This window comes from Podarcis cretensis, assembly GCF_951804945.1.
Source record: "Podarcis cretensis genome assembly, chromosome: 13".
Lineage (NCBI taxonomy): Eukaryota > Metazoa > Chordata > Lepidosauria > Squamata > Lacertidae > Podarcis > Podarcis cretensis.
The window spans coordinates 43,229,662-43,248,428 of NC_137182.1; the positions used below are offsets into that span (position 1 = coordinate 43,229,662).

The 18,767-nt window shown below is 44.3% G+C and overlaps 3 protein-coding genes and 1 pseudogene across 5 annotated transcripts in view; 1 reads left to right on the plus strand and 3 right to left on the minus strand.

The window, feature by feature from the left end:
- The window catches only part of LOC307201264 (angiogenin-3-like), a 346,417-nt gene extending 341,370 nt beyond the window's left edge, over positions 1–5,047 (minus strand). Inside the window, exon 1 of the mRNA XM_079950319.1 lies at positions 4,930–5,047. The gene's annotated coding sequence lies outside the window, so the exon portion shown is untranslated. The remainder of the gene's footprint in view (positions 1–4,929) is intronic.
- Positions 1–18,767, plus strand: part of LOC307201271 (C-type lectin BfL-2-like) — a 70,699-nt gene that overhangs the window by 33,412 nt on the left and 18,520 nt on the right. The gene's annotated exons all lie outside the window — the stretch shown is intronic.
- LOC307201279 (ribonuclease pancreatic pseudogene) lies at positions 3,972–7,597 on the minus strand (annotated as a pseudogene). 2 transcript variants are annotated; one of them, XR_013843911.1, is made up of 2 exons: positions 7,467–7,597; positions 3,972–4,534 (listed from the first exon to the last, which is right to left on the minus strand). The product of XR_013843911.1 is annotated as a ribonuclease pancreatic pseudogene (transcript). The 2 variants fall into 2 exon arrangements; XR_013843912.1 differs by having other exon boundaries at positions 3,972–4,531; positions 7,467–7,594.
- On the minus strand, positions 8,784–12,997 carry LOC307201275 (C-type lectin BfL-2-like). Its single transcript, XM_079950337.1, has 4 exons — positions 12,910–12,997; positions 11,161–11,301; positions 10,139–10,370; positions 8,784–8,941 (listed from the first exon to the last, which is right to left on the minus strand). The coding sequence occupies exons 1-4, from the start codon at positions 12,928–12,930 to the stop codon at positions 8,874–8,876; spliced, it is 462 nt and encodes a 153-aa protein (XP_079806463.1). The 5' UTR covers positions 12,931–12,997; the 3' UTR covers positions 8,784–8,873.

Consider the following 18,767-nt stretch of genomic DNA (forward strand, 5'->3'; position numbering starts at 1 on the left):
AGCAGGCAGCTAGAGACCAGCATGGTGGGGTCTAAGAATCTACTGGGAGGGAAAGGAAAAGGGAGAAAAAGGGGAGAAGTTAAAGAGATGCTTATTTCTTAAGTAGGGGAGGGGGACAAGAACCCTTATACACCTTATAGGAAATGTAGTGGCAGAATTTGGAGCATTTGTGGGAAGCCTCTATGGAAACAAAGTTAAATATGATTGGACGAGACCTGATATAAACAGCTGCATTCCAGCTTGTCTGTGACAAGCAGACTGGTACTGTGCATTGTATATCTTTTGAATTATGAACCCCTCCTCCGGCTACACAAATTAAAGATAATCATCTCTGGCCTTGTCTCAGTGTCTCTAGGCAAAAGGACACAACGTGGTCCTGCAACGTGGCATTTCTCCTTCCAAGGAATATTGTTTCTTAAAACAAAGTCCTGGTTCTTTGAGATGGCCATCAGTCACTGGGACTTGCTTCTTCTCTTTGGCAACTTTGCGGAGCTTGACCTTTCAAATATCACCTCATTCTCTTGCCATTTATACTCAGTTTATACCTGAATATGTTAAAATTAGTATCATTATCAAGGTAACAAGCATATATCCACAAAATCTTCAGACCCATTTTGCAAAATAGTATCTGACTTATTTTGGTGTGTGACATGTATGCACAGTTACCTGGGGTAAAACTCATAGGTAGGGATGGAGTGGCTATACTACCAATTTTTGTTGTTCTGGGTATGATATGCAATACTACCTCTTCATTTCTATTTATCAGGACAGCTAAATGGAAATTCCATCTTACAAGTGTGATTCTCCTTCCCAGGGCTATTTTTCTTGAAAAAGAGGTGCTGGAACCTTCCACGACATAGCTGTCAACTTTCCCCTTTTCTTGCGAGGAATCCTATTCGGAATAAGGGAATTTCCGTTAAACAAAGGGAAAAGTTGACAGCTATGCACCACGAACAGCCCCCTTGCTCTCTTATAATGGCAACAGCACCATCTGAGAGGTTCTAGGACTGAGTTCTAGTGAGTTCCACCTGAGGAAAAAGCCTGCCCTTGCCCACTCCACAAAGTCACACAGAGAATTCATATCTCCATTTTTGGAGACAGTATATATCTCACTGCAGAAAAAAATAGGACTCTCTTCTGGTCGAAGTTCAGGGGCTGCCAATGTGGTGCTCACAAAATATATTTAAGCAAGGGGGACCTCAGGGCAGGGCATTGACTAATATCAATGGGCCCTGCCAGAAATCTGGGATTCTTAACAGCTGTCCAAGAACGACAGGGGCTGCCTCCAGCTTTAGAAAGGAGCGAGTCAAGTGGAAAACTTCTCGTACAGCTGCTTTCCAAGCATGGCACAATTGGAAGTGTTGGCGAGACCTGAGACAAACAGCTGCATCCCATCCCATGGCAGTGGGGTCATCAGCAGCAGAGACTCAACTGTATGGATGGCTCAAAGGTTGGACTCCATCCCCTCCCCTTTTGTTGCTTAGGAACCTGCCTTAAACTGCATGATTATCAGAATCATCATCTTGCTTCCACCCCTTCCTCTGCTAAATAAACTTTTATAATCACCCATCTCCCACCATTATGTTAAATTACCCACTGGTTTCCCCCCCCCTTCTTCCTTTCAGGAAATCTGGGGGCCGGTTGACTGTTGGGGTTGCCAAATGTTTTATAGTCCCACCTGCAGCAAGTTATGATGAATCTTTTTCAAGCCAAGAGCCACACTCCTTTCTGGGCTACCTTCTGAGGGCCACATGCCAAAGGCAAGCAGGGCCAGAAGTCAAAGTGTGTCAAGCAGCAAATGTAAAATTTACTAGGATATCTTCTGCATGGATCCATGCACACTCCCTTCTATGTCGCATCCAGACAAGCAAGAAAATACCCTCCAACATCCTGCAGATGGAAATCAAGGTGCGTGTTTTTCAGGGCTGTGCTCGTGCAAGTACAGGTCTTTCAGAGCCACACTCTCGCAGAAGCCAAAATGGGACATCCCAGGAGCCAATCAGAAGCCAGGGTGGCTTCTGTAATACCGGGGTGTCCCGCTCAAAGCAGGACAGAGTATGCAAGAGGCGTTATCAAAGTTCAAGGATGCATTCAACCCTGGCAAAAATAATGAGTATGTTTATGATTAGTATATTTGTTTATATCCTGCATATCAGTTATTCAGCTGGTGTCATCTCATCAGCTGCATAAAATCCCAGGGACCAAATATCAAACTCCATGCAGACCCAACAGTCTCTGGCATCAAATATTACATTTCCAAACATCAGAAGCTTACAGTTCTACAAATGTTTGCCTGGCTAGGAAGATGGCGATTTTGAGTGTGTGATACCTGGGGGGTTGCATTTGGCTCCCAGTCCTGAGGTTCACCCACCTCCAGTTTTGAGGCTGACTTTCTTCATAAATAAGAAGTTAACGCCCAGAATGTACAAGATACTAAGATATTTGAGCGGGCAATATATAAGTGCCACATCTTCTCCTACCCTGGGGAGGAGACATGGGTTTGGACATTACCAAGTGCCAGATAGGGACGTGGGTGGCACTGTGGGTTCAACCACAGAGCCTAGGACTTGCCAATCAGAAGGTCAGCAGTTCGAATCCCCATGACGGGGTGAGCTCCCGTTGCTCAGTCCCTGCTCTGCCAACCTAGCAGTTCGAAAGCATGTCAAAGTGCAAGTAGATAAATAGGTACCACTTCGGCGGGAAGGTAAACGGCGTTTCCATGCACTGCTCTGGTTTGCCAGAAGCGGCTTAGTCATGCTGGCCACATGACCCGGAAGCTGTACGCTGGCTCCCTCGGCCAATAAAGCGAGATGAGCACCGCAACCCCAGAGTCGGCCATGACTGGACCTAGTGGTCAGGGGTCCCTTTATCTTTACCTTTAAGTGCCAGATAAGAGAGGGATTATTAGCTCCCTGATGCTGAGGTCTCCCCACCCCCAATTTGCCACTTCTGCACTGATCTCCTTCCTTTGCCATGTGTCCTTAGGAAATCCTCTCCACAAAGTGTCCTGGGTATTGGCCTGGCCAGCTCTAAGTGGTCCAAAACTATGTGATTTTGAGGACCTTATGGGGAGGCAAATTCCCCACATCAGCGAAAATTATAGTGAGTTAGGTGGACCGATGGCTTATCTCAGCACATGCTAAGTCATATTTGGACTAACATGAAGCAGGAAAGAAGAAAAGAAGGAAGGCAGTAGAGGAAGTACAATGGTACCTCAGGTTAAGTACTTAATTCCTTCTGGAGGTCCGTTCTTAACCTGAAACTGTTCTTAACCTGAAGCACCACTTTAGCTAATGGGGTCTCCTGCTGCCGCTGCGCCACCGGAGCACGATTTCTGTTCTCATCCTGAAGCAAAGTTCTTAACCCAAGGTACTATTTCTGGGTTAGCAGAGTCTGTAACCTGAAGCATATGTAACCTGAAGCATATGTAACCCGAGGTACCACTGTAATGTACTTTACCAACCAGCAGTTACCAAAAGAGAGGGAAGAATGGCTTGCCTTTCTATCCATCTCTCCCAATTGGTTCAGGTAGTATATTGCAAACCTTCTCAATTTAATCCCAACAGGAACATGAGCCAGTTTCCTGATGAAAACCACCCCCAACCCCCAACCCCCAACCCAAGCCGTGTTTTACAAAAACAAACAAAAAAAATCTGGTCACAGACAGTGTCTATTATGTTCATAATTTTGATTATTCCGGTTCTTGTGAAAAAAAAGTGTTTTGTTATGCAGGAGTTCATTAAAGATTTGCCTAATTCACTCTGAAAAGAACAAGCTTCTCTGATTTCCTGCTTTCACTCGTAAAGAGCTTCTGAGCTCTTCATAGGCAGAACGTAGGTACAGAGACACACATTTTGCTTTTGATAGAATGAACTTTATTGAGAGAATAGCCATTGAGAGAAAGCAACAGAATGCGTAGTTAGAAGCTTGGTGTCATTGCCCTTAGAGCCACAGCTCCCAGCAAAGGGGAAATGACTATTAAACCGGGAAAAGCCAATGATTTGGATGCATTGCAGGGAGAAATGGCCAAAGAAGCTTTCTGGCTTCAATTGGCAAAGCGTGGCTTGTGTGGTTTTCTGCCTATCACAGCACCTTCTCCAGGTGAACGGGCTTCTTGTTTTCGCAGGTCACACGAACGCGTTTGGAGGTCTCTGTGCCTTTGTATTTGCAGTCCTTAGGAGGTTTACCATCAGTGTAGCTGCAGTCAATCATGGGGAAGTTCTGGTTGCTGTCATAGAATTTACCCTGCCATTGCTTCCCACCATTGCCACAGACCTGTAGGACAGACTCCTTGTCATGGTTGATGAAAGTATTCCTCGGTTTGCATCTACTTGGGTTCAGATTCCTCTTCACCATCATGAGGTTGCAGTAGGCACTGGGGTTGGAGGCTCGGGTCTGGGGATAATCAATGTGCTTGTTTTGAAAAGCTTCCCAAGATTGCCCTTCGCAGGACTGCACCAGGAGGATGCTGAGAAGGACGGCCAGACGAACCAGCAGGCAGCTAGAGACCAGCATGGTGGTGTCTAAGACTCTTCTGGGAGGAAAAAGAAGAAGAAGAAAGGGGAAAAACATTAAAGAGATGCCTATTTCTTAAGTTATCTCATACACCTTACAGGAAATACACCTATATAGGACATTTCCTTATAGGAAATGTGGTGATAGAATATGGAGCATTTGTGGGAAGCCTCTATTGAAACAAAGTTAAATATGATTGGCATGAATGGGAGGTCCTGCCCCAATTGACTTTATTCATATGGATAAATGACAAAATATATTTAAGCAAGGGGGACCTCAGGGCAGGAATTAGTCAATGGACCCTGCCAGGAGTCTGGGATTCTTATTTTTTAATATACAGTGGTACCTCAAGTTACATATGCTTCAGGTCACATACGCTTCAGGTTACAGACTCCGCTAACCCAGAAATAGTACCTCAGGTTAAGAATTTTGCTTCAGGATGAGAACAGAAATTGGGCGGATGTGGCGCAGTGGCAGTGGGAGGCCCCATTAGCTAAAGTGGTGCTTCAGGTTAAGAACAGTTTCAGGTTAAGAACGGACCTCCGGAACTAATTAAGTACCGTACTTAACCCTAGGTACCACTGTATATAAATGAATTTATTGGTTTTACATATAATCACATTACGTAACATTGTAGCCTCTTTTTTATCTCTTTGGCTCAACTGAGCCTAACGACTTCGCTCCATCCAATCTGATGGTTTCCAAAATTAAACTTTACATCTTTACATCTTGCTTCATTTCCTATCCTTGTTACAGCATTACCTAAAATATTATATTACTCAACCTGAACAGGTAGCAATTTCATCTTACAAATCTTCAGATAACCCTGCTAATGATGGGAATCTGGGGTTCTTAAGAGCTGCACCAGGCGCTGGCACCAGCTGTGTTCACACAGCAGCCTTCATTCAAATCCACAGCCAGGGCTTTAAGGAGACTGAGGGCTTAGCCACACTTTAATTTCCATGTATTGTGATGTATCACTAAAGAACGAGCTCTCCCTTGGATAGGAGTGGGTCAAGTGGAAAACCACTCGGACCTCTGCTTTCTAAGCATGGCACAATTGGAAGTGTTGGCAAGACCTGAGACAAACAACTGCATCCCATCCCCAGCAACAGAAACTCAGAGACTCAACGATGTGGATGACTCAAATGTTGGACTCCATCCTCTCCTCCTTTGTTGCTTAAGAACCTACCTTAAACTGCATAACTATCAGAATCATCATCTTGCGTCCACCCCTCCACCTGTTAAATAAACCTTTGTAATCACCTATGTCCCACAATTATGTTTCCCCCCTTCTTCCTTTCAGGAAATCTGGGGGCCGGTTGACTGTTGTGATTGCCAAATGTTTTATAGTGCACACACACACACACACACACACACACAAAATGCATCCTGCTGCAGCAAGTTATGATGAATCTTTTTCAAGCCAAGAGCCACATTCCTTTCTGGGCTACCTTTTGAGGGCCACATGCCAAACACAAGCAGGGCAGAGGTCAAAGTGTGAAGCAGCAAGTGTAAATTTTACTAGGATATCTTCTGCATGGGTTCATGAACACTCCCTTCTATGTCGCATCCAGACAAGCAAGAAAATACCCTCCAACATCCTGCAGATGGAAATCAAGGTGCCTGTTTATCGGGTCTGTGCTCCTGCAAGTACATGTCTTTCAGGGCCACACTCTCGCAGAAGCCAAAATGGGACATCCCAGGAGCCAGTCAGAAGCCAGGGTGGCTTCTGTAATACTGGGGTGTCCCGCTCAAAGCAGGACAGAGTATGCAAGAGGCGATATCAAAGTTCAAGGATGTATTCAACCCTGACAAAAATAATGAGTATGTTTATGATTAGTATATTTGTTTATATCCTGCATATCAGTTATTCAGCTGGTATCAGTTCTGCAGCTGCATAAAATCCCAGGGACCAAATATCAAACTTCATTGCAGACCCAGCAGTCTCTGGTATCAAATATTAGATTTCCAAACATCTGAAGCTTACAGTTCTACAAATGTTTGCCTGGCTAGGAAGATGGCGATTTTGAGTGAGAGAGACCTGGGGGGGGGGGGACATTTAAGTGGTCCAAAACTATGTGATTTTGAGGACATTATAGGGAGGCAAATTCCCCACATCAGCGAACATAATGGTGAGCTAGGTGAACCAGTGGTTTATCCCAGCACATGCTAAGTCATATTTGGACTAACATGAAGCAGGAAAGAAGAAAAGAAGGAAGGCCAGAGAGGAAGTAATCTACTTTACCAACCAGTAGTTACCAAAAGAGAGGGAAGAATGGGTTGCCTTTCTATCCATCACCCCCCAATTGGTTTTAAGTAGCATATTGCAAGCCTTGTGCATTACTCCCAACAGGAAGATGAGCCAGTTTCTTGATGAAAAACACCCGCCAACCCCCAACCCAAGCTGTGGTTTACCAAAAAAAAAACACCTTAAAAAAAGAAGATCTGGTCACAGACAGTGTCTATTATGTTCATAATTTTGTATATTACAGTTCTTGTGGGGGGGGGGAGTGTTTTGTAATGCAGGAGTTCGTTAAAGATTTGCCTAATTCTCTCTGAAAAGAACAAGTTTCTCTGATTTCCTGCTTTCACTCGTAAAGAGCTTCTGAGCTCTTCATAGGCAGAACGTAGGCACAAAACGTAGGCACATTTTGCATTTGATAGAATGAGCTTTATTGAGAGAATAGCCATTGAGAGAAAGCAACAGAATGCTTAGTTAGAAGCCCGGCATCATTCCCTTCACCTCTGCCTACCAAGGAGATGGGGGGGACAGGCCCCCATTTCCTCAAGGGCTGTGCTTCTTTATTTGTGAAGAATCTCATTTCAGATTCCTCTGGCTGCAAATCAGCTGCTTAGAGGAGCCAGAACCCCAAATGCGAATGAATGAATGAATTATTGTATCCTGCTCATCTGGACTGGGTTGCACCAACAGAATATACACAACTTACCCAAGTTCAATCCGGTCTTGAGTTCTGCGTGCGACCTTTCGAAGAGGAAGGCTGTCCTTCAAGCTGCTGCTGCCCAAAGCTTAAAAGGGGCAGGGCACAGGGAAAAGAAGAAATGAACTTCAAGCCACTTGCCCAATAGGAGTTTACCAGAGAATTAAAAAAAATTGAATCGGAAATGTTTGAAAGTTAACCAACAATTATGCAACATGGCTCTGTAAAAAAGGAAGAAGAATGTAACACTGATAAGAAAGGGGTATGGTGGTAAAATGAACAGGGGGCAATGTTTGCCTACACCTGCTGATTTCTGCATATCACTCCAGATATGCACCAGAGCAAGCCAGGGTCATTGTTTCACTAGCCAAGCTAACAAGCTTCCAGAACTTGTAGCCAGTACATTTCCAGGCCCAAGTCGAGGTTCCCACATTAGTTTTTTGTGGGGAGATGGGGGCTTTTGCAGCCATTACTGTGCCCTTGGTTGCCACCGCCTTTCTGAGCCCAATTTAAAGTGCTGTTTTTAATCTTAAAAGCCCTAAACGACTTTGACTCAGGGTGTGGAGAACTGATGCTGCTCAGTGGTCACAAAATGCTAATTAATGCGGTGAAATGGAAAACCGGGGGGAAGCAAATACAATGGAGTCTCCTGGATGAGGCCATGCCTGGCTAACTGGCTGCCGGAAAACCTTAACCAAAGCCCTCTTCATGAAACATTCTGTTGCAGGACCCACTCATTTGAATTCTTTTTCAAAAACGATCCTGCCGTTTCATTGGCTTGTATTCTTTTGCACTTCACCAAAGGTGTAAGCAATCTTAAATGTCTCTTTTCGGACAGAAAAGATGGTGTAGATGTTATTCAAATGCACAAATGATTAACGAGGCAAATAGTGAACCCTGTCACCATTGCAATGAAATATGACCCCACCACAAATAAATTCACACTTACATCTTAAGGAAAGTTTTATTAGCATTTATCTTCTACACTTGCAGCTATTGAAGCACATGCAGAGCAAATATACTGTATGGATAACAAAGTTTGATTTCAAAGGGTACCTCCATACTATGCCCTTATAAGGGCTGTGTTTCATGGCTATGGTTCCCCCCTCAAAGATTCTTGGGAATTGCAGTTTGGGGAAAATTTGGGAGTTTTTGGCAGTCCTTCTCACAGAACTACAGTTCCCAGGGTTCTCTGGAGACAGCAAGGAAAGCTCTTTATATAACATAAAGTACGACTTTTCTGTTATGGGACAATGGCCTTGGGTTAAGCATGATCTGTGTCCGTTGTTTGGAAGGCCTGGTCCTTTAATAAAAGAAAGCCCCCACAATGTCCTGGAGATCAGAGAAGATCCACTGGGGAGTCCCCTTCCTTTGCATCCCAAGTATCTCCTAAGCACAGTTGAATCCAGGCCCTTGCTACAGTTCATGTTTGCAGATGTAAGCATTCAGTTTGTGGCACTTTGCATCATTCCACTTGGTGAATTCTAAGAGCAAAAGAAAAGTCCAACAGTTGACAGATTCCTCTCCCTTGTGTGGATGATCTTGTACAAATCCACTACTAAGATACTAATATGGTGTCAATGACTAGTTACCCAAAAGCAGGAACACAACAGCGGCTCTCCCCTCCTGCATGTTACAGCAACTGATATTGAAAAGCATAGGTAAAAGGTAAGGGTAAAGGACCCCTGGATGGTTAAGTCCAGTCAAAGGTGACTATGGGGTTGTGGCGCTCATTTCACTTTCAGGCCAAGGGATTTGGCGTTTGTCCACAGATGGCTTTCTGGGTCATGTGGCCAGCATGACTAAACAGCTTCTGGCACAATGGAACACTGTGACAGAAACCAGAGCGCATGGAAACGCTGTTTACCTTCCCGCTGTAGCAGTACCTATTTATCTACTTGCACTGGTGTGCTTTTGAACTGCTAGGTTGACAGAAGCTGGGACAGAGCAGTGGCAGCTCACTCTGTCATGGGGATTTGAACCACCAACCTTCCGATTGGCAAGCCTAAGAGTCTCAGTGGTTTAGACCACAGCACTACCCTATTGAAAAGCATACTGCTTCCCTAGCCATGGAGGAAGAGTACAGCCATTGTGGCTAGTAGCCACTGAAAACTTCATCCTTCATGAATTTGTCAAGTCCTCTATTAAAGTCACCCCACTGATATCGGCCTATAACAAAGCAGGGTGCATCTGTCTCCCTCATTACTGACTTTCAGAAGGCATTTTAAAACACCCCTGTTTACCCAGGCGTTTGGTGACAGAAAGGTACTATTCCTTTCAAATGTGGAACCACTGGTAAAGGGACTTTTAAAAAACTGTTTTAGAAGATTTTAAACTCTTTTTATAATGTTATTGATGTGTTTGCCACCCTGGTCTCTTCTGGGAAGCAGGGTGGGATAGAAATTGAAACAATAAGTAATAATAATGTGTTAATGTTATTGTCATTCTTTACGTTTCTTAGTCATTTGTACAAGCATCTCATAACAACTTACAAATCATAGTAAAAGACACAACATATAAAAAGCTAAATAATTGAAAGCAATGCGCAATTGGTGAAATACACAGATAGAAGTATCCTATCATTGTAGAATATTGAATAGGCCCTTGATAACAACGTGTGAAGTTAATATAACTGAACAGGGAAGTCTTTGATTCTGGATGGTACTAAATCTTTTTTTTACCTGCACGTTCACTGCGAACTCTTTCTTCAGGATGGCATCTTCTTTCATGTGCACTTCCCATGGGGGCTCCTACTGCTATTTGCTCAGGTGCGCCATCACCAGGAACAAATTCCTCTCTCACAGAATGCCTCAGCTCAACACAATACTCGTCCTTCCCCAGGTTGTTGGGTGCCCCTGGCATCCATGCTTTGTAGTTGTAGGTAGACTCATCTGACCACCTCCATTTGCCACTCTGTAGAGTGACAAGAGAAAGTAACTAAGGGGACAACCCAGACAAGAATTTCAAAAAGAATGGGGGAAATGCAGAGAACAGTGCCCCAAAATATAAACCTGGACTTCTTTCAATTAATTTCTACAGGAGACTTTGTGCTTTTTTAAGTCATAACTAGGAAAAATTGTAATAATCACATATAAAAGAAACAGTATACAAGAAGTAAATAAGGAGGCCATTTACAGGATAAAGGAAGTCTTTTATTTTTATGTTTGTTTTCTTTATGTAAAGGGATAGGAGTTTAATTTTGATAATTAAATTGTCAATGGTGGTTTGTTTGTTTGTTTGTTTGTTTGTTTGTTTGTGTTGTTGTGGACTATGTTGTAAATAAATTATTAATATATTTTTTAAAAAAAAAAAACATAAAAAGTTTGGAGGTGAAGGGATACTGGTTCTCCTATGACCTCAGTTCATGGGGCCTACATCCTGGAGCCTATCAAACCAGAAACAACCTATCAACCATTAAATAACGGTTGTGCACCATGGTAGTCTACATAGCACTGCAAAACTGGAGCACCTATTCCATAACTAGGATGTCTACAGCCCTAAATTGATTGGGCAGGCCTTACAAATCCACTACTAAAACCAAAGGCGACCTCTATGGCTGACAGGGCGCGGCCTCCGAAATTAACAGCTGAGACGAAGACATTAGGGATGCAATGGCACTCCATGTGAACAACGTTTGTTATAAGGTGCCTTTCCCATGGAGAACACTGGCAGAGCAGAAATGTAGCAGTTTCCAGATACTCACATGTCGGATGTCATGCAAACCAATCCAGACATTGCTGATGTCAGTCTGGTAAGCAGCGATGTGATTGGCTACCACGAGGGTCTCTGCGGGGGTAAGGAGGGAAGCAAGGTGGGCCCCACGCCTGTAACTCTGGCACTCAATCTAGACAAGGACAAGAACAAAGGCTGGTTTTTTCCACATTCCGCTACTCTTTCCTGAGACATCCTCTGGCATAAAGCAAGAAGAATTGCGATGAACAAGGAACTTTTCTTTTTCTTTTCTTTTTTTGCAATTTTTTTTATTTGATTTTACAACACACAGCTATGATTAAAAGATTCTATGGACTTCCCACCTTCTCCTCCAAGGGTTCTGTTGTCGTTTTTAGCTCCATTATCTCCATAGTACCCATTACATTACAAGTGTTATTGCAATCCTGCTAATGTTTTCATTAGTTTACAGTGGTCCCCAAGATAAATTATAATTTTTTCCATTTCCATTCCTTATTAAAGTTATGGTCTTCTTGGTTCCTGAGGGTTCTGGTTAATTTTGCCATTTTGGCATAGTCCAACAGTTTAATTTGCCATTCTTCTCTCGTAGGGACTTTATCTTCTATCCATCTCTGGTCTAATAGGATCCGTGCTGCTGTCGGAACAAGGAACTTTTCAGGGTTGAGAACCTCAGGCCCAGAGTTTGAATGGGGACCCTTCAAACCTTTATCTGGCCCACAAAACTATTCCTAGGCTTCATGCCCTCTTCCCAGGTGAGCACTCCTCATTGGCACTACTTCACACCCCAAGTGTTTTCTTCCTAGCTTGAATGTATCATTGAACTCTGATAATACCGCTTGCTTTCCTGGCTAGAGAAGGGTGTGTAGAAATACTACAAAGGTAAAATTCACTTTTGTCTCTGGCCCTGCCCATCACTGCCATGTAGCCCTCGGGGGTTCCCAGGGTGGAATACAGCCCTCAGTCTGAAAAGGGTTCCTCACCCCAGCCTGAGGGAAAACCTTGACTCTTCCACGGCTTCACAAGATTGCCTCAAGAACAGTGTCAGGTCAGACACCTGCCAAGGGCCTAGATGTATGGAAGGGCTCATCGCCAAACCTCCCAAACCAACTGTGATAAAGATTCGAACACTGGGCACTGTGGGATCCACACATTGCATCAACCCACCACAATACAGACCCAAGCTTCAGCTCAACTCCCAGAATAATTGCTGCTGCCATCAGGAAAACACATCTGCAGGGAGGAGGGAGGTGATTTGAAAGACTGCCAGAGACAACAAGCAGCCATGCCACATAGGGGCTGTGATGTCGGGAGGATGGCAGAGGCAGCAGCACCCCCTTAAAACAAAACAAAGGGATAATACAGTGGTACCTCTGGTTACAAACTTAATTCGTTCCAGAGGTCTGTACTTAACCTGAAACCATTCATAAGCTGAGGTACCACTTTAGCTAATGGGGCCTCCCAATGCCGCTGCACCGCCGCAAGATTTCTGTTCTCATCCTGAGGTAAAGTTCTTAACCCGAGGTACTACTTCCGGGCTAGCGGATTCTGTAACCAGAAGTGTTTGTAACCCGAGGTGTTTGTAACCCGAGGTACCACTGTAATTCTTTCATGTCTTTAACTAGCTGTTTCCTGGCTGTCTCCTGGGATTCTTCTGGCTGCCATAAGGATGGAGAACTATGAAAAGCAACATTGAACCTCCTTTTGGACCTCCATATTTTGAGAGCCATTTACCTAACTTAGGCAAAACCAGCTGGCCGCTTACCTCTGCCTCATGCCAGGTCATCTGAGTCTCAAAATAGCCATAGCAATTGCCCTGGTATTGCAGCCACTCTCTGGCACAGGTGTCAGCTTTCACTGCTCAGGAGAGAGACAAGAAAAACAGGAATGATTGTGAGGAGTGAGACAAGGACGGAGAGAAGTTTGCTTTCCAAACCACAGGCACTCAGCACCCCTTGCTTCTTTAATTGGCACTAGGGGCACTGCTATGAGGGGTGACCCGGGGGGGGGGAGAGAACAAAGGTATTTCACGGGGGGGGGGTATTTCCTGCAGACAGCAAGGACCCTGATGCAATTCATACTTCTTTTTTGAAGAGGCCCAAGGAGAGTCTGACATCTTTTGGCTCTGAGGAAGTGTCCCATCACAAGAGAACTTCCACTCTGTTGGCAGGAGAAACTCACCTTCCACTAAGGGACTTGAAACCAGGAAGCCAGCCAGAAAGACACTAAGATAAGCAACAGACTTCATTTCCTTTATTCACCTGTGAATATAGACATAGAGATGGCGGCAGCAGAGCAAAGACAGGGTCAGCATCAAGGATTAGCATGGTAGGGCATTTGGAGTATAGGGCCTTATACCAAGTCAGTATCTGGCTCAGTACGGGGAGGATATTAGCCATGCTTGCTGGGGCTGATGGAAGCTGTAGTCCAACAATATCTGGAGGGCCACAGTGTTTTCATTTGTAGTCTGAACTGGCTGACAGTAACTCTCCAGGGTTTCAGGCGGGTGATATTCCCAGATCTACCCGGAGATGCTGGGGATTGAACCAAACTGAAAATGCACCCTGGACTTGTTGCATTCAGGAGGTAGAGCCACTGAAGGAAAGGAGATCATGGAAGGTGTCTTGCCCAAGGGCCCTGGGGCTGACACTGGCAGAAAAACCACAAAGTGGATATCAAGGAGATGCTGATACCATGAGTATCCATAATCAAATTCAAACCTGCAGTGGGTATCTGATAACCTGGGGTTACTGGGTTCAGTTTCTAGGGTTGTAAGCTGTGAACCAGGCAAAAAGATACTGTTCAGTTAACCAAGGGGGAGAGACTTGACCGCTTAGCTGCTCACCTGAGTCTGCTGCTGCTGAGCTTCCTTCCTTGGAAGATATGCTGGGGCTGCCTGCTAAGTCTGTAGGTGCTTGGATGGTCTCCTGGCCTTGCATGGCTTTAATATAGAGCTCAGGTGAACATGATGAAATATTAAAAGGTAAGAGCTTTAAGGAAATGTCTTGATACGCTATTGGCAACATTGCATAACAGGGGGCCCAGCCAGCAGAAAGGTGATTTTTATCACGATCCCATTCACAAATTATGAGTGATGGGCCAAAATACGCCCTCTAGTTGACTGTTCTTCCCCTAGGAATGGGGCTTCCCTTTTTCTGCCTCATTTCTGATGTAGAATTTCAGTGAGAATGGATTCGGCATGCCTTATTGTGTTAGAAGGCTGGGGACGGGGGGGGGGGGGCAGGGGTGTTTCTTCCTGCTGAACTTTTCACCAGCAGCCTCCCTAGGTGCCCACCATGGACACAATCTGTGCTGTGCAAACCCTGTTGAAATGAAAGGAGAGTTCAGCAAAACCACAGTCCCAGGGTGACCTTTTCACTAGAAAGGGGAAGAATTGGTATTCCATGGAGTGCAAATTTGTAGACTTCTGCTTTCAAATAATGCTGCCCAGCAGCAATGTAAATGAACTGGGAAATGACAGTGGGAACTAGTGCTGACTCGATCACTTGCTGCTTCTGGGTGTCATGTGGGGCCATAGAACAGATTCTGACTTTAACCAAATCCTGCAAGCAATTATTCCTTGTACTCTCAACAGACTACAATTCCCACGATGATTTGGCAGATATTATGGTTGCGAGGGTGATATGAAATGGATATCCATTTGTGCTGCAGACATGCTCGTCCTCTCAGCCCAAATTGTCCCCCAATATTGTTGTGAAGATAAATGAACTCCATGTGCAAATTGAACAGATTCCTGAAAAAAGAGAAGGATGCAAATTTATCTCTCCCTTCAAATTCTGCCACATGATTCTCTTTTATATATATATATAATTTTTTATTAAATTTTCTGTTTTACAATTTAAAATATTCATTTAAACAACCTTAAAATATCAATGATGTCCCTTCTTCTCTTTCCATGGTTCATTTCGCAAAACATAAATCCCTGCATATTATATATGAACTAAACCATTCAGTATTCCATTATTACTTCCATCAAAACTTATTTATACTGTTGAATTTATCTTCATGCTTCCAGCGTTTTCAAGTGTACACAATTTCCCCCCATACATTCAATAAACATTTTCCAATCTTCTTTAAATGAATGTTCTTCTTGTTCTCTTCTTGTACTGTATAAGCTAAATCTGCAAGCTGTGCATAGTCCATCAGCTTAAATTGTCATTCTTCTTTGATTGGGACCTCGCTCAATTTCCATTTTGGGGCTAACAAAACACGGGCCATTGTAGTGGCATACATAAATAATCTTTTTTGACACCTCGGAATTTCCATCTGAATTATCCCCAGCAAAAAGACTCTGGGTTTTTTTTTGGGGGGGGGGGCTACTTTTAAGCATTTTTTTCAATTCATTATGAATTATTTCCCAATACTCTTCTACCCTTTTACAGGTCCACCACATAGGAAAGAACATACCCTCAGCCTCATTGCATCTCCAGCACTTATCTGATTCAGTCTTATACATCTTAGCAAGTCTACTTGGAGTTTTCCATTTTTGGGCTAACAAAGCACAGGCCGTTGTAGTGGCATACATAAATAACCTTTTAAATAAATAACCTGCCACATGATTCTCCACCCCTCTACTTCCTCAATAATCAGTCAGCGTTCCTTGACCACTGAGCATACTCTGTCTTCAATGGGATGTTTTGGGGGATTTCCCTTCCGTAGGGATATTTTCCTTTTAAAATAATGTCAGTCTTGGGGTTTCCCTGAGCCAGTTAATACTTCCCTCTTGTGCATAGATGGTGCCATAATGATCAGCACTCACACAACTGAGGTTGCTATTAGCACTGGGAGTGGCATGCCCCAAATTAACCCAGTGACAACTGGATCTGGGTTTTCATTGGGTCACTTTCTCAGTCTGGGGTTGCGCTCTTGTAAAAAGGTAAAGGTAAAAGACCCCTGACAGTTAAGTCCAGTCGCGAACGACTCTGGGGTCATCTCGCTTTACTGACCGAGGGAGCCGACGTTTGTCCACAGACAGTTTTCCAGGTCATGTGGCCAGCATGACTAAGCCGCTTCTGGTGAAACCAGAGCAGCGCACGGAAACGCCATTTGCCTACCTGCCAGAGCGGTATCTATTTATCTCCTTGCACTTTGACATGCTTTCAAACTGCTAGGTGGGCAGAAGCTGGAGCCGAGCAACGGGAGCTCACCTCGTCATGGGGATTCAGACCGCCAACCTTCCGACCAGCAAGCCCTAGGCTCTGTGTTTTAGACCACAGCGCCACCCATGTCCCGCACTCTTGTACTTGGTGACTATTTGCTAACAGGGGCAAAGGGCGTGTGTGAATCAACAAGGTAGAATGTCCAAATGGACAAATGTCATGGCTGCACTCGTGTGCACACTCACACTCACTCTACAAAAGCCTGTGGTAAAATACAAATCTTATTTGTTTTAGTTCAATTCTTTCACCTGTAGCCTGAATCAAGATCATGGGTTTTCATTCCACTGAAGGTGTTAATTGGCTTACCAATGTCAGGATGTTTGTGTTATCATCAACACTGCTTTGTACTTATATATATACGGTATATATAAATGTAATTGTCACAGTTGGTGTTTTTGCTACTGTCTGAACACAGCCTTGAAGGTAAGAACAGAATCATAATAATACAGTACACAAATAAAAGCAAAAGTAACTTGGTTTTTGCCAACCAGGCCAAAGGCGCTCAGCTGTTAAGCTGTTGGATGACTAAAATATGCAAATATTGTTCTTGACATGAAATACCCTCCCCCTCCCCATTAGATCTCCCTTTCAAGGAAACCCTCAGGGCTTGGGGGACTCCACAGAAGCCTCCTAAAAGAGCAAAGTTTCATAAATCACCCCTCAGGGCTTGTTATTGTTAGTCAGTGGCGGTTTTCGCCAATTAGATCCAGAGACCACAAACAATGGGGCAAACCAGGAGTCAGGGACTGAGAAGTCAGACCTGAAGGCAAATGAGGAGTCAAGATTGAGGAGCATGAAGAAGAAGGCCTCTTGCAGTAGTTTATGTCCAAGAGGACCCAGTGGCCAGCTTGGGTCAAAGCAATGGATCAGCCAGAGATGGATCTATGGGCGAGCACATCAAACTCACAGGAGCCTTTTATTAAACACATACACACATATTCTACATTGCACCAGCAATTCTCTCAAGACTCACCACCTGTGACTTCATTACAGGGCCAATCCTACCATTAGGCACAGCAAGGCAGCTGCCTTAGGCAGTGAATACTGAGAGGTGTGCATTGCAGCAAGATACTGCAGGACAGAACCGTGTGCACGACCTACTTTTGACAAGGGAAGGGACCCTCAGGCCTGGGGCTCAGTGCAGCCCTTCAATCCTCTCTCTCTGGCTCTTGGGGGTTTCCCTAGGCTACATCCTTTCTCTGGTCGCAACCTCTCTTCCCAGGCCACACACCCCCACAAGCCCCCATGTGTGTTTTTGTCTGGGTGGAATATCTCCTTGAACTCTAATAATGCTGCCTGAAATCCAGTAATAGCAAGGGGTGTGTGGAGAAGCTACTACTGCACAAGGATAAAATATACATGTTCTGCTCTGTTCATTTATATCCAGAACCCCACCACCACCACTACAGTGGTACCTCAGGTTAAGAACTTAATTCATTCTGGAGGTCTGTTCTTAACCTGAAACTGTTCTTAACCTGAAGCACCACTTTAGCTAATGGGGCCTCCTGCTGCTGCCGTGCCGCCGGAACACGATTTCTGTTCTCATCCTGAAGCAAAGTTCTCAACCTGAGGTACTATTTCTGGATTAACGGAGTCTGTAACCTGAAGCATCTGTAACCCAAGGTACCACTGTACAGGCATTTGACACTCCACCCCCAACTTGTTTATGACCTATAAACCGGAAAAGGTTTCCCAACCCTACCCTATGCAGAGATGTGAAGGCTCTAGGTGGGGGCATAATCATTTTCCCTATTGTTATTTTTTCCAAATTCTCCCCCACCCCCAAAGAAAAAAATGAATGGGGGAGGGGTTGTGGAATACATTATTTTAGAAAGATGTATAAAATGTTTAAAACAAGGTGTGCATATATTTACTCCCCACGAATGATTTCGAAAGACTTTTTACTCCCCACGAATGATTTTGAAGACTTTTATGTAAGACAGTGCACAGCATCAGATACAATGAGGAGATGCAAGTCCTGCGTGGTAATTTGAGACTACAACTCTGAAATGGAAGAGCAAGGTGCATTTATGCCTCTAGGGGGCACTGCCGTTGTCAACAAGAACATTCCGATGCCTTCCTTCACTTGCGAGAGGGTAGAAATGCTTATTTAAATCCAGCCAAGCCTTGCGTTTTTAGAAATCTGTGGTAACTATGAAAGCAAATGTGAAGACACAAAAGGAGATATTGAAACTGACAGTGATAGCTCAAAAAGTGATACAGATGCATATGACCAACATAGCTCCCATCAGCAATCTCGCCTTAGTTTGGCTTAGCTAGCATGGTGTAGTGCAGCAGATCTGGCTTAAAACTGCTTGTTTCCTGTAATTAATTCCAGTTCTGCTACTCGCAGGCATGAGCAAAGAGATGAAGGACACTGACACATCCACTCTGTCCCAGATCACTAGAACCCTTAGACTAGGTGGGTCTATACTTTGCCCTC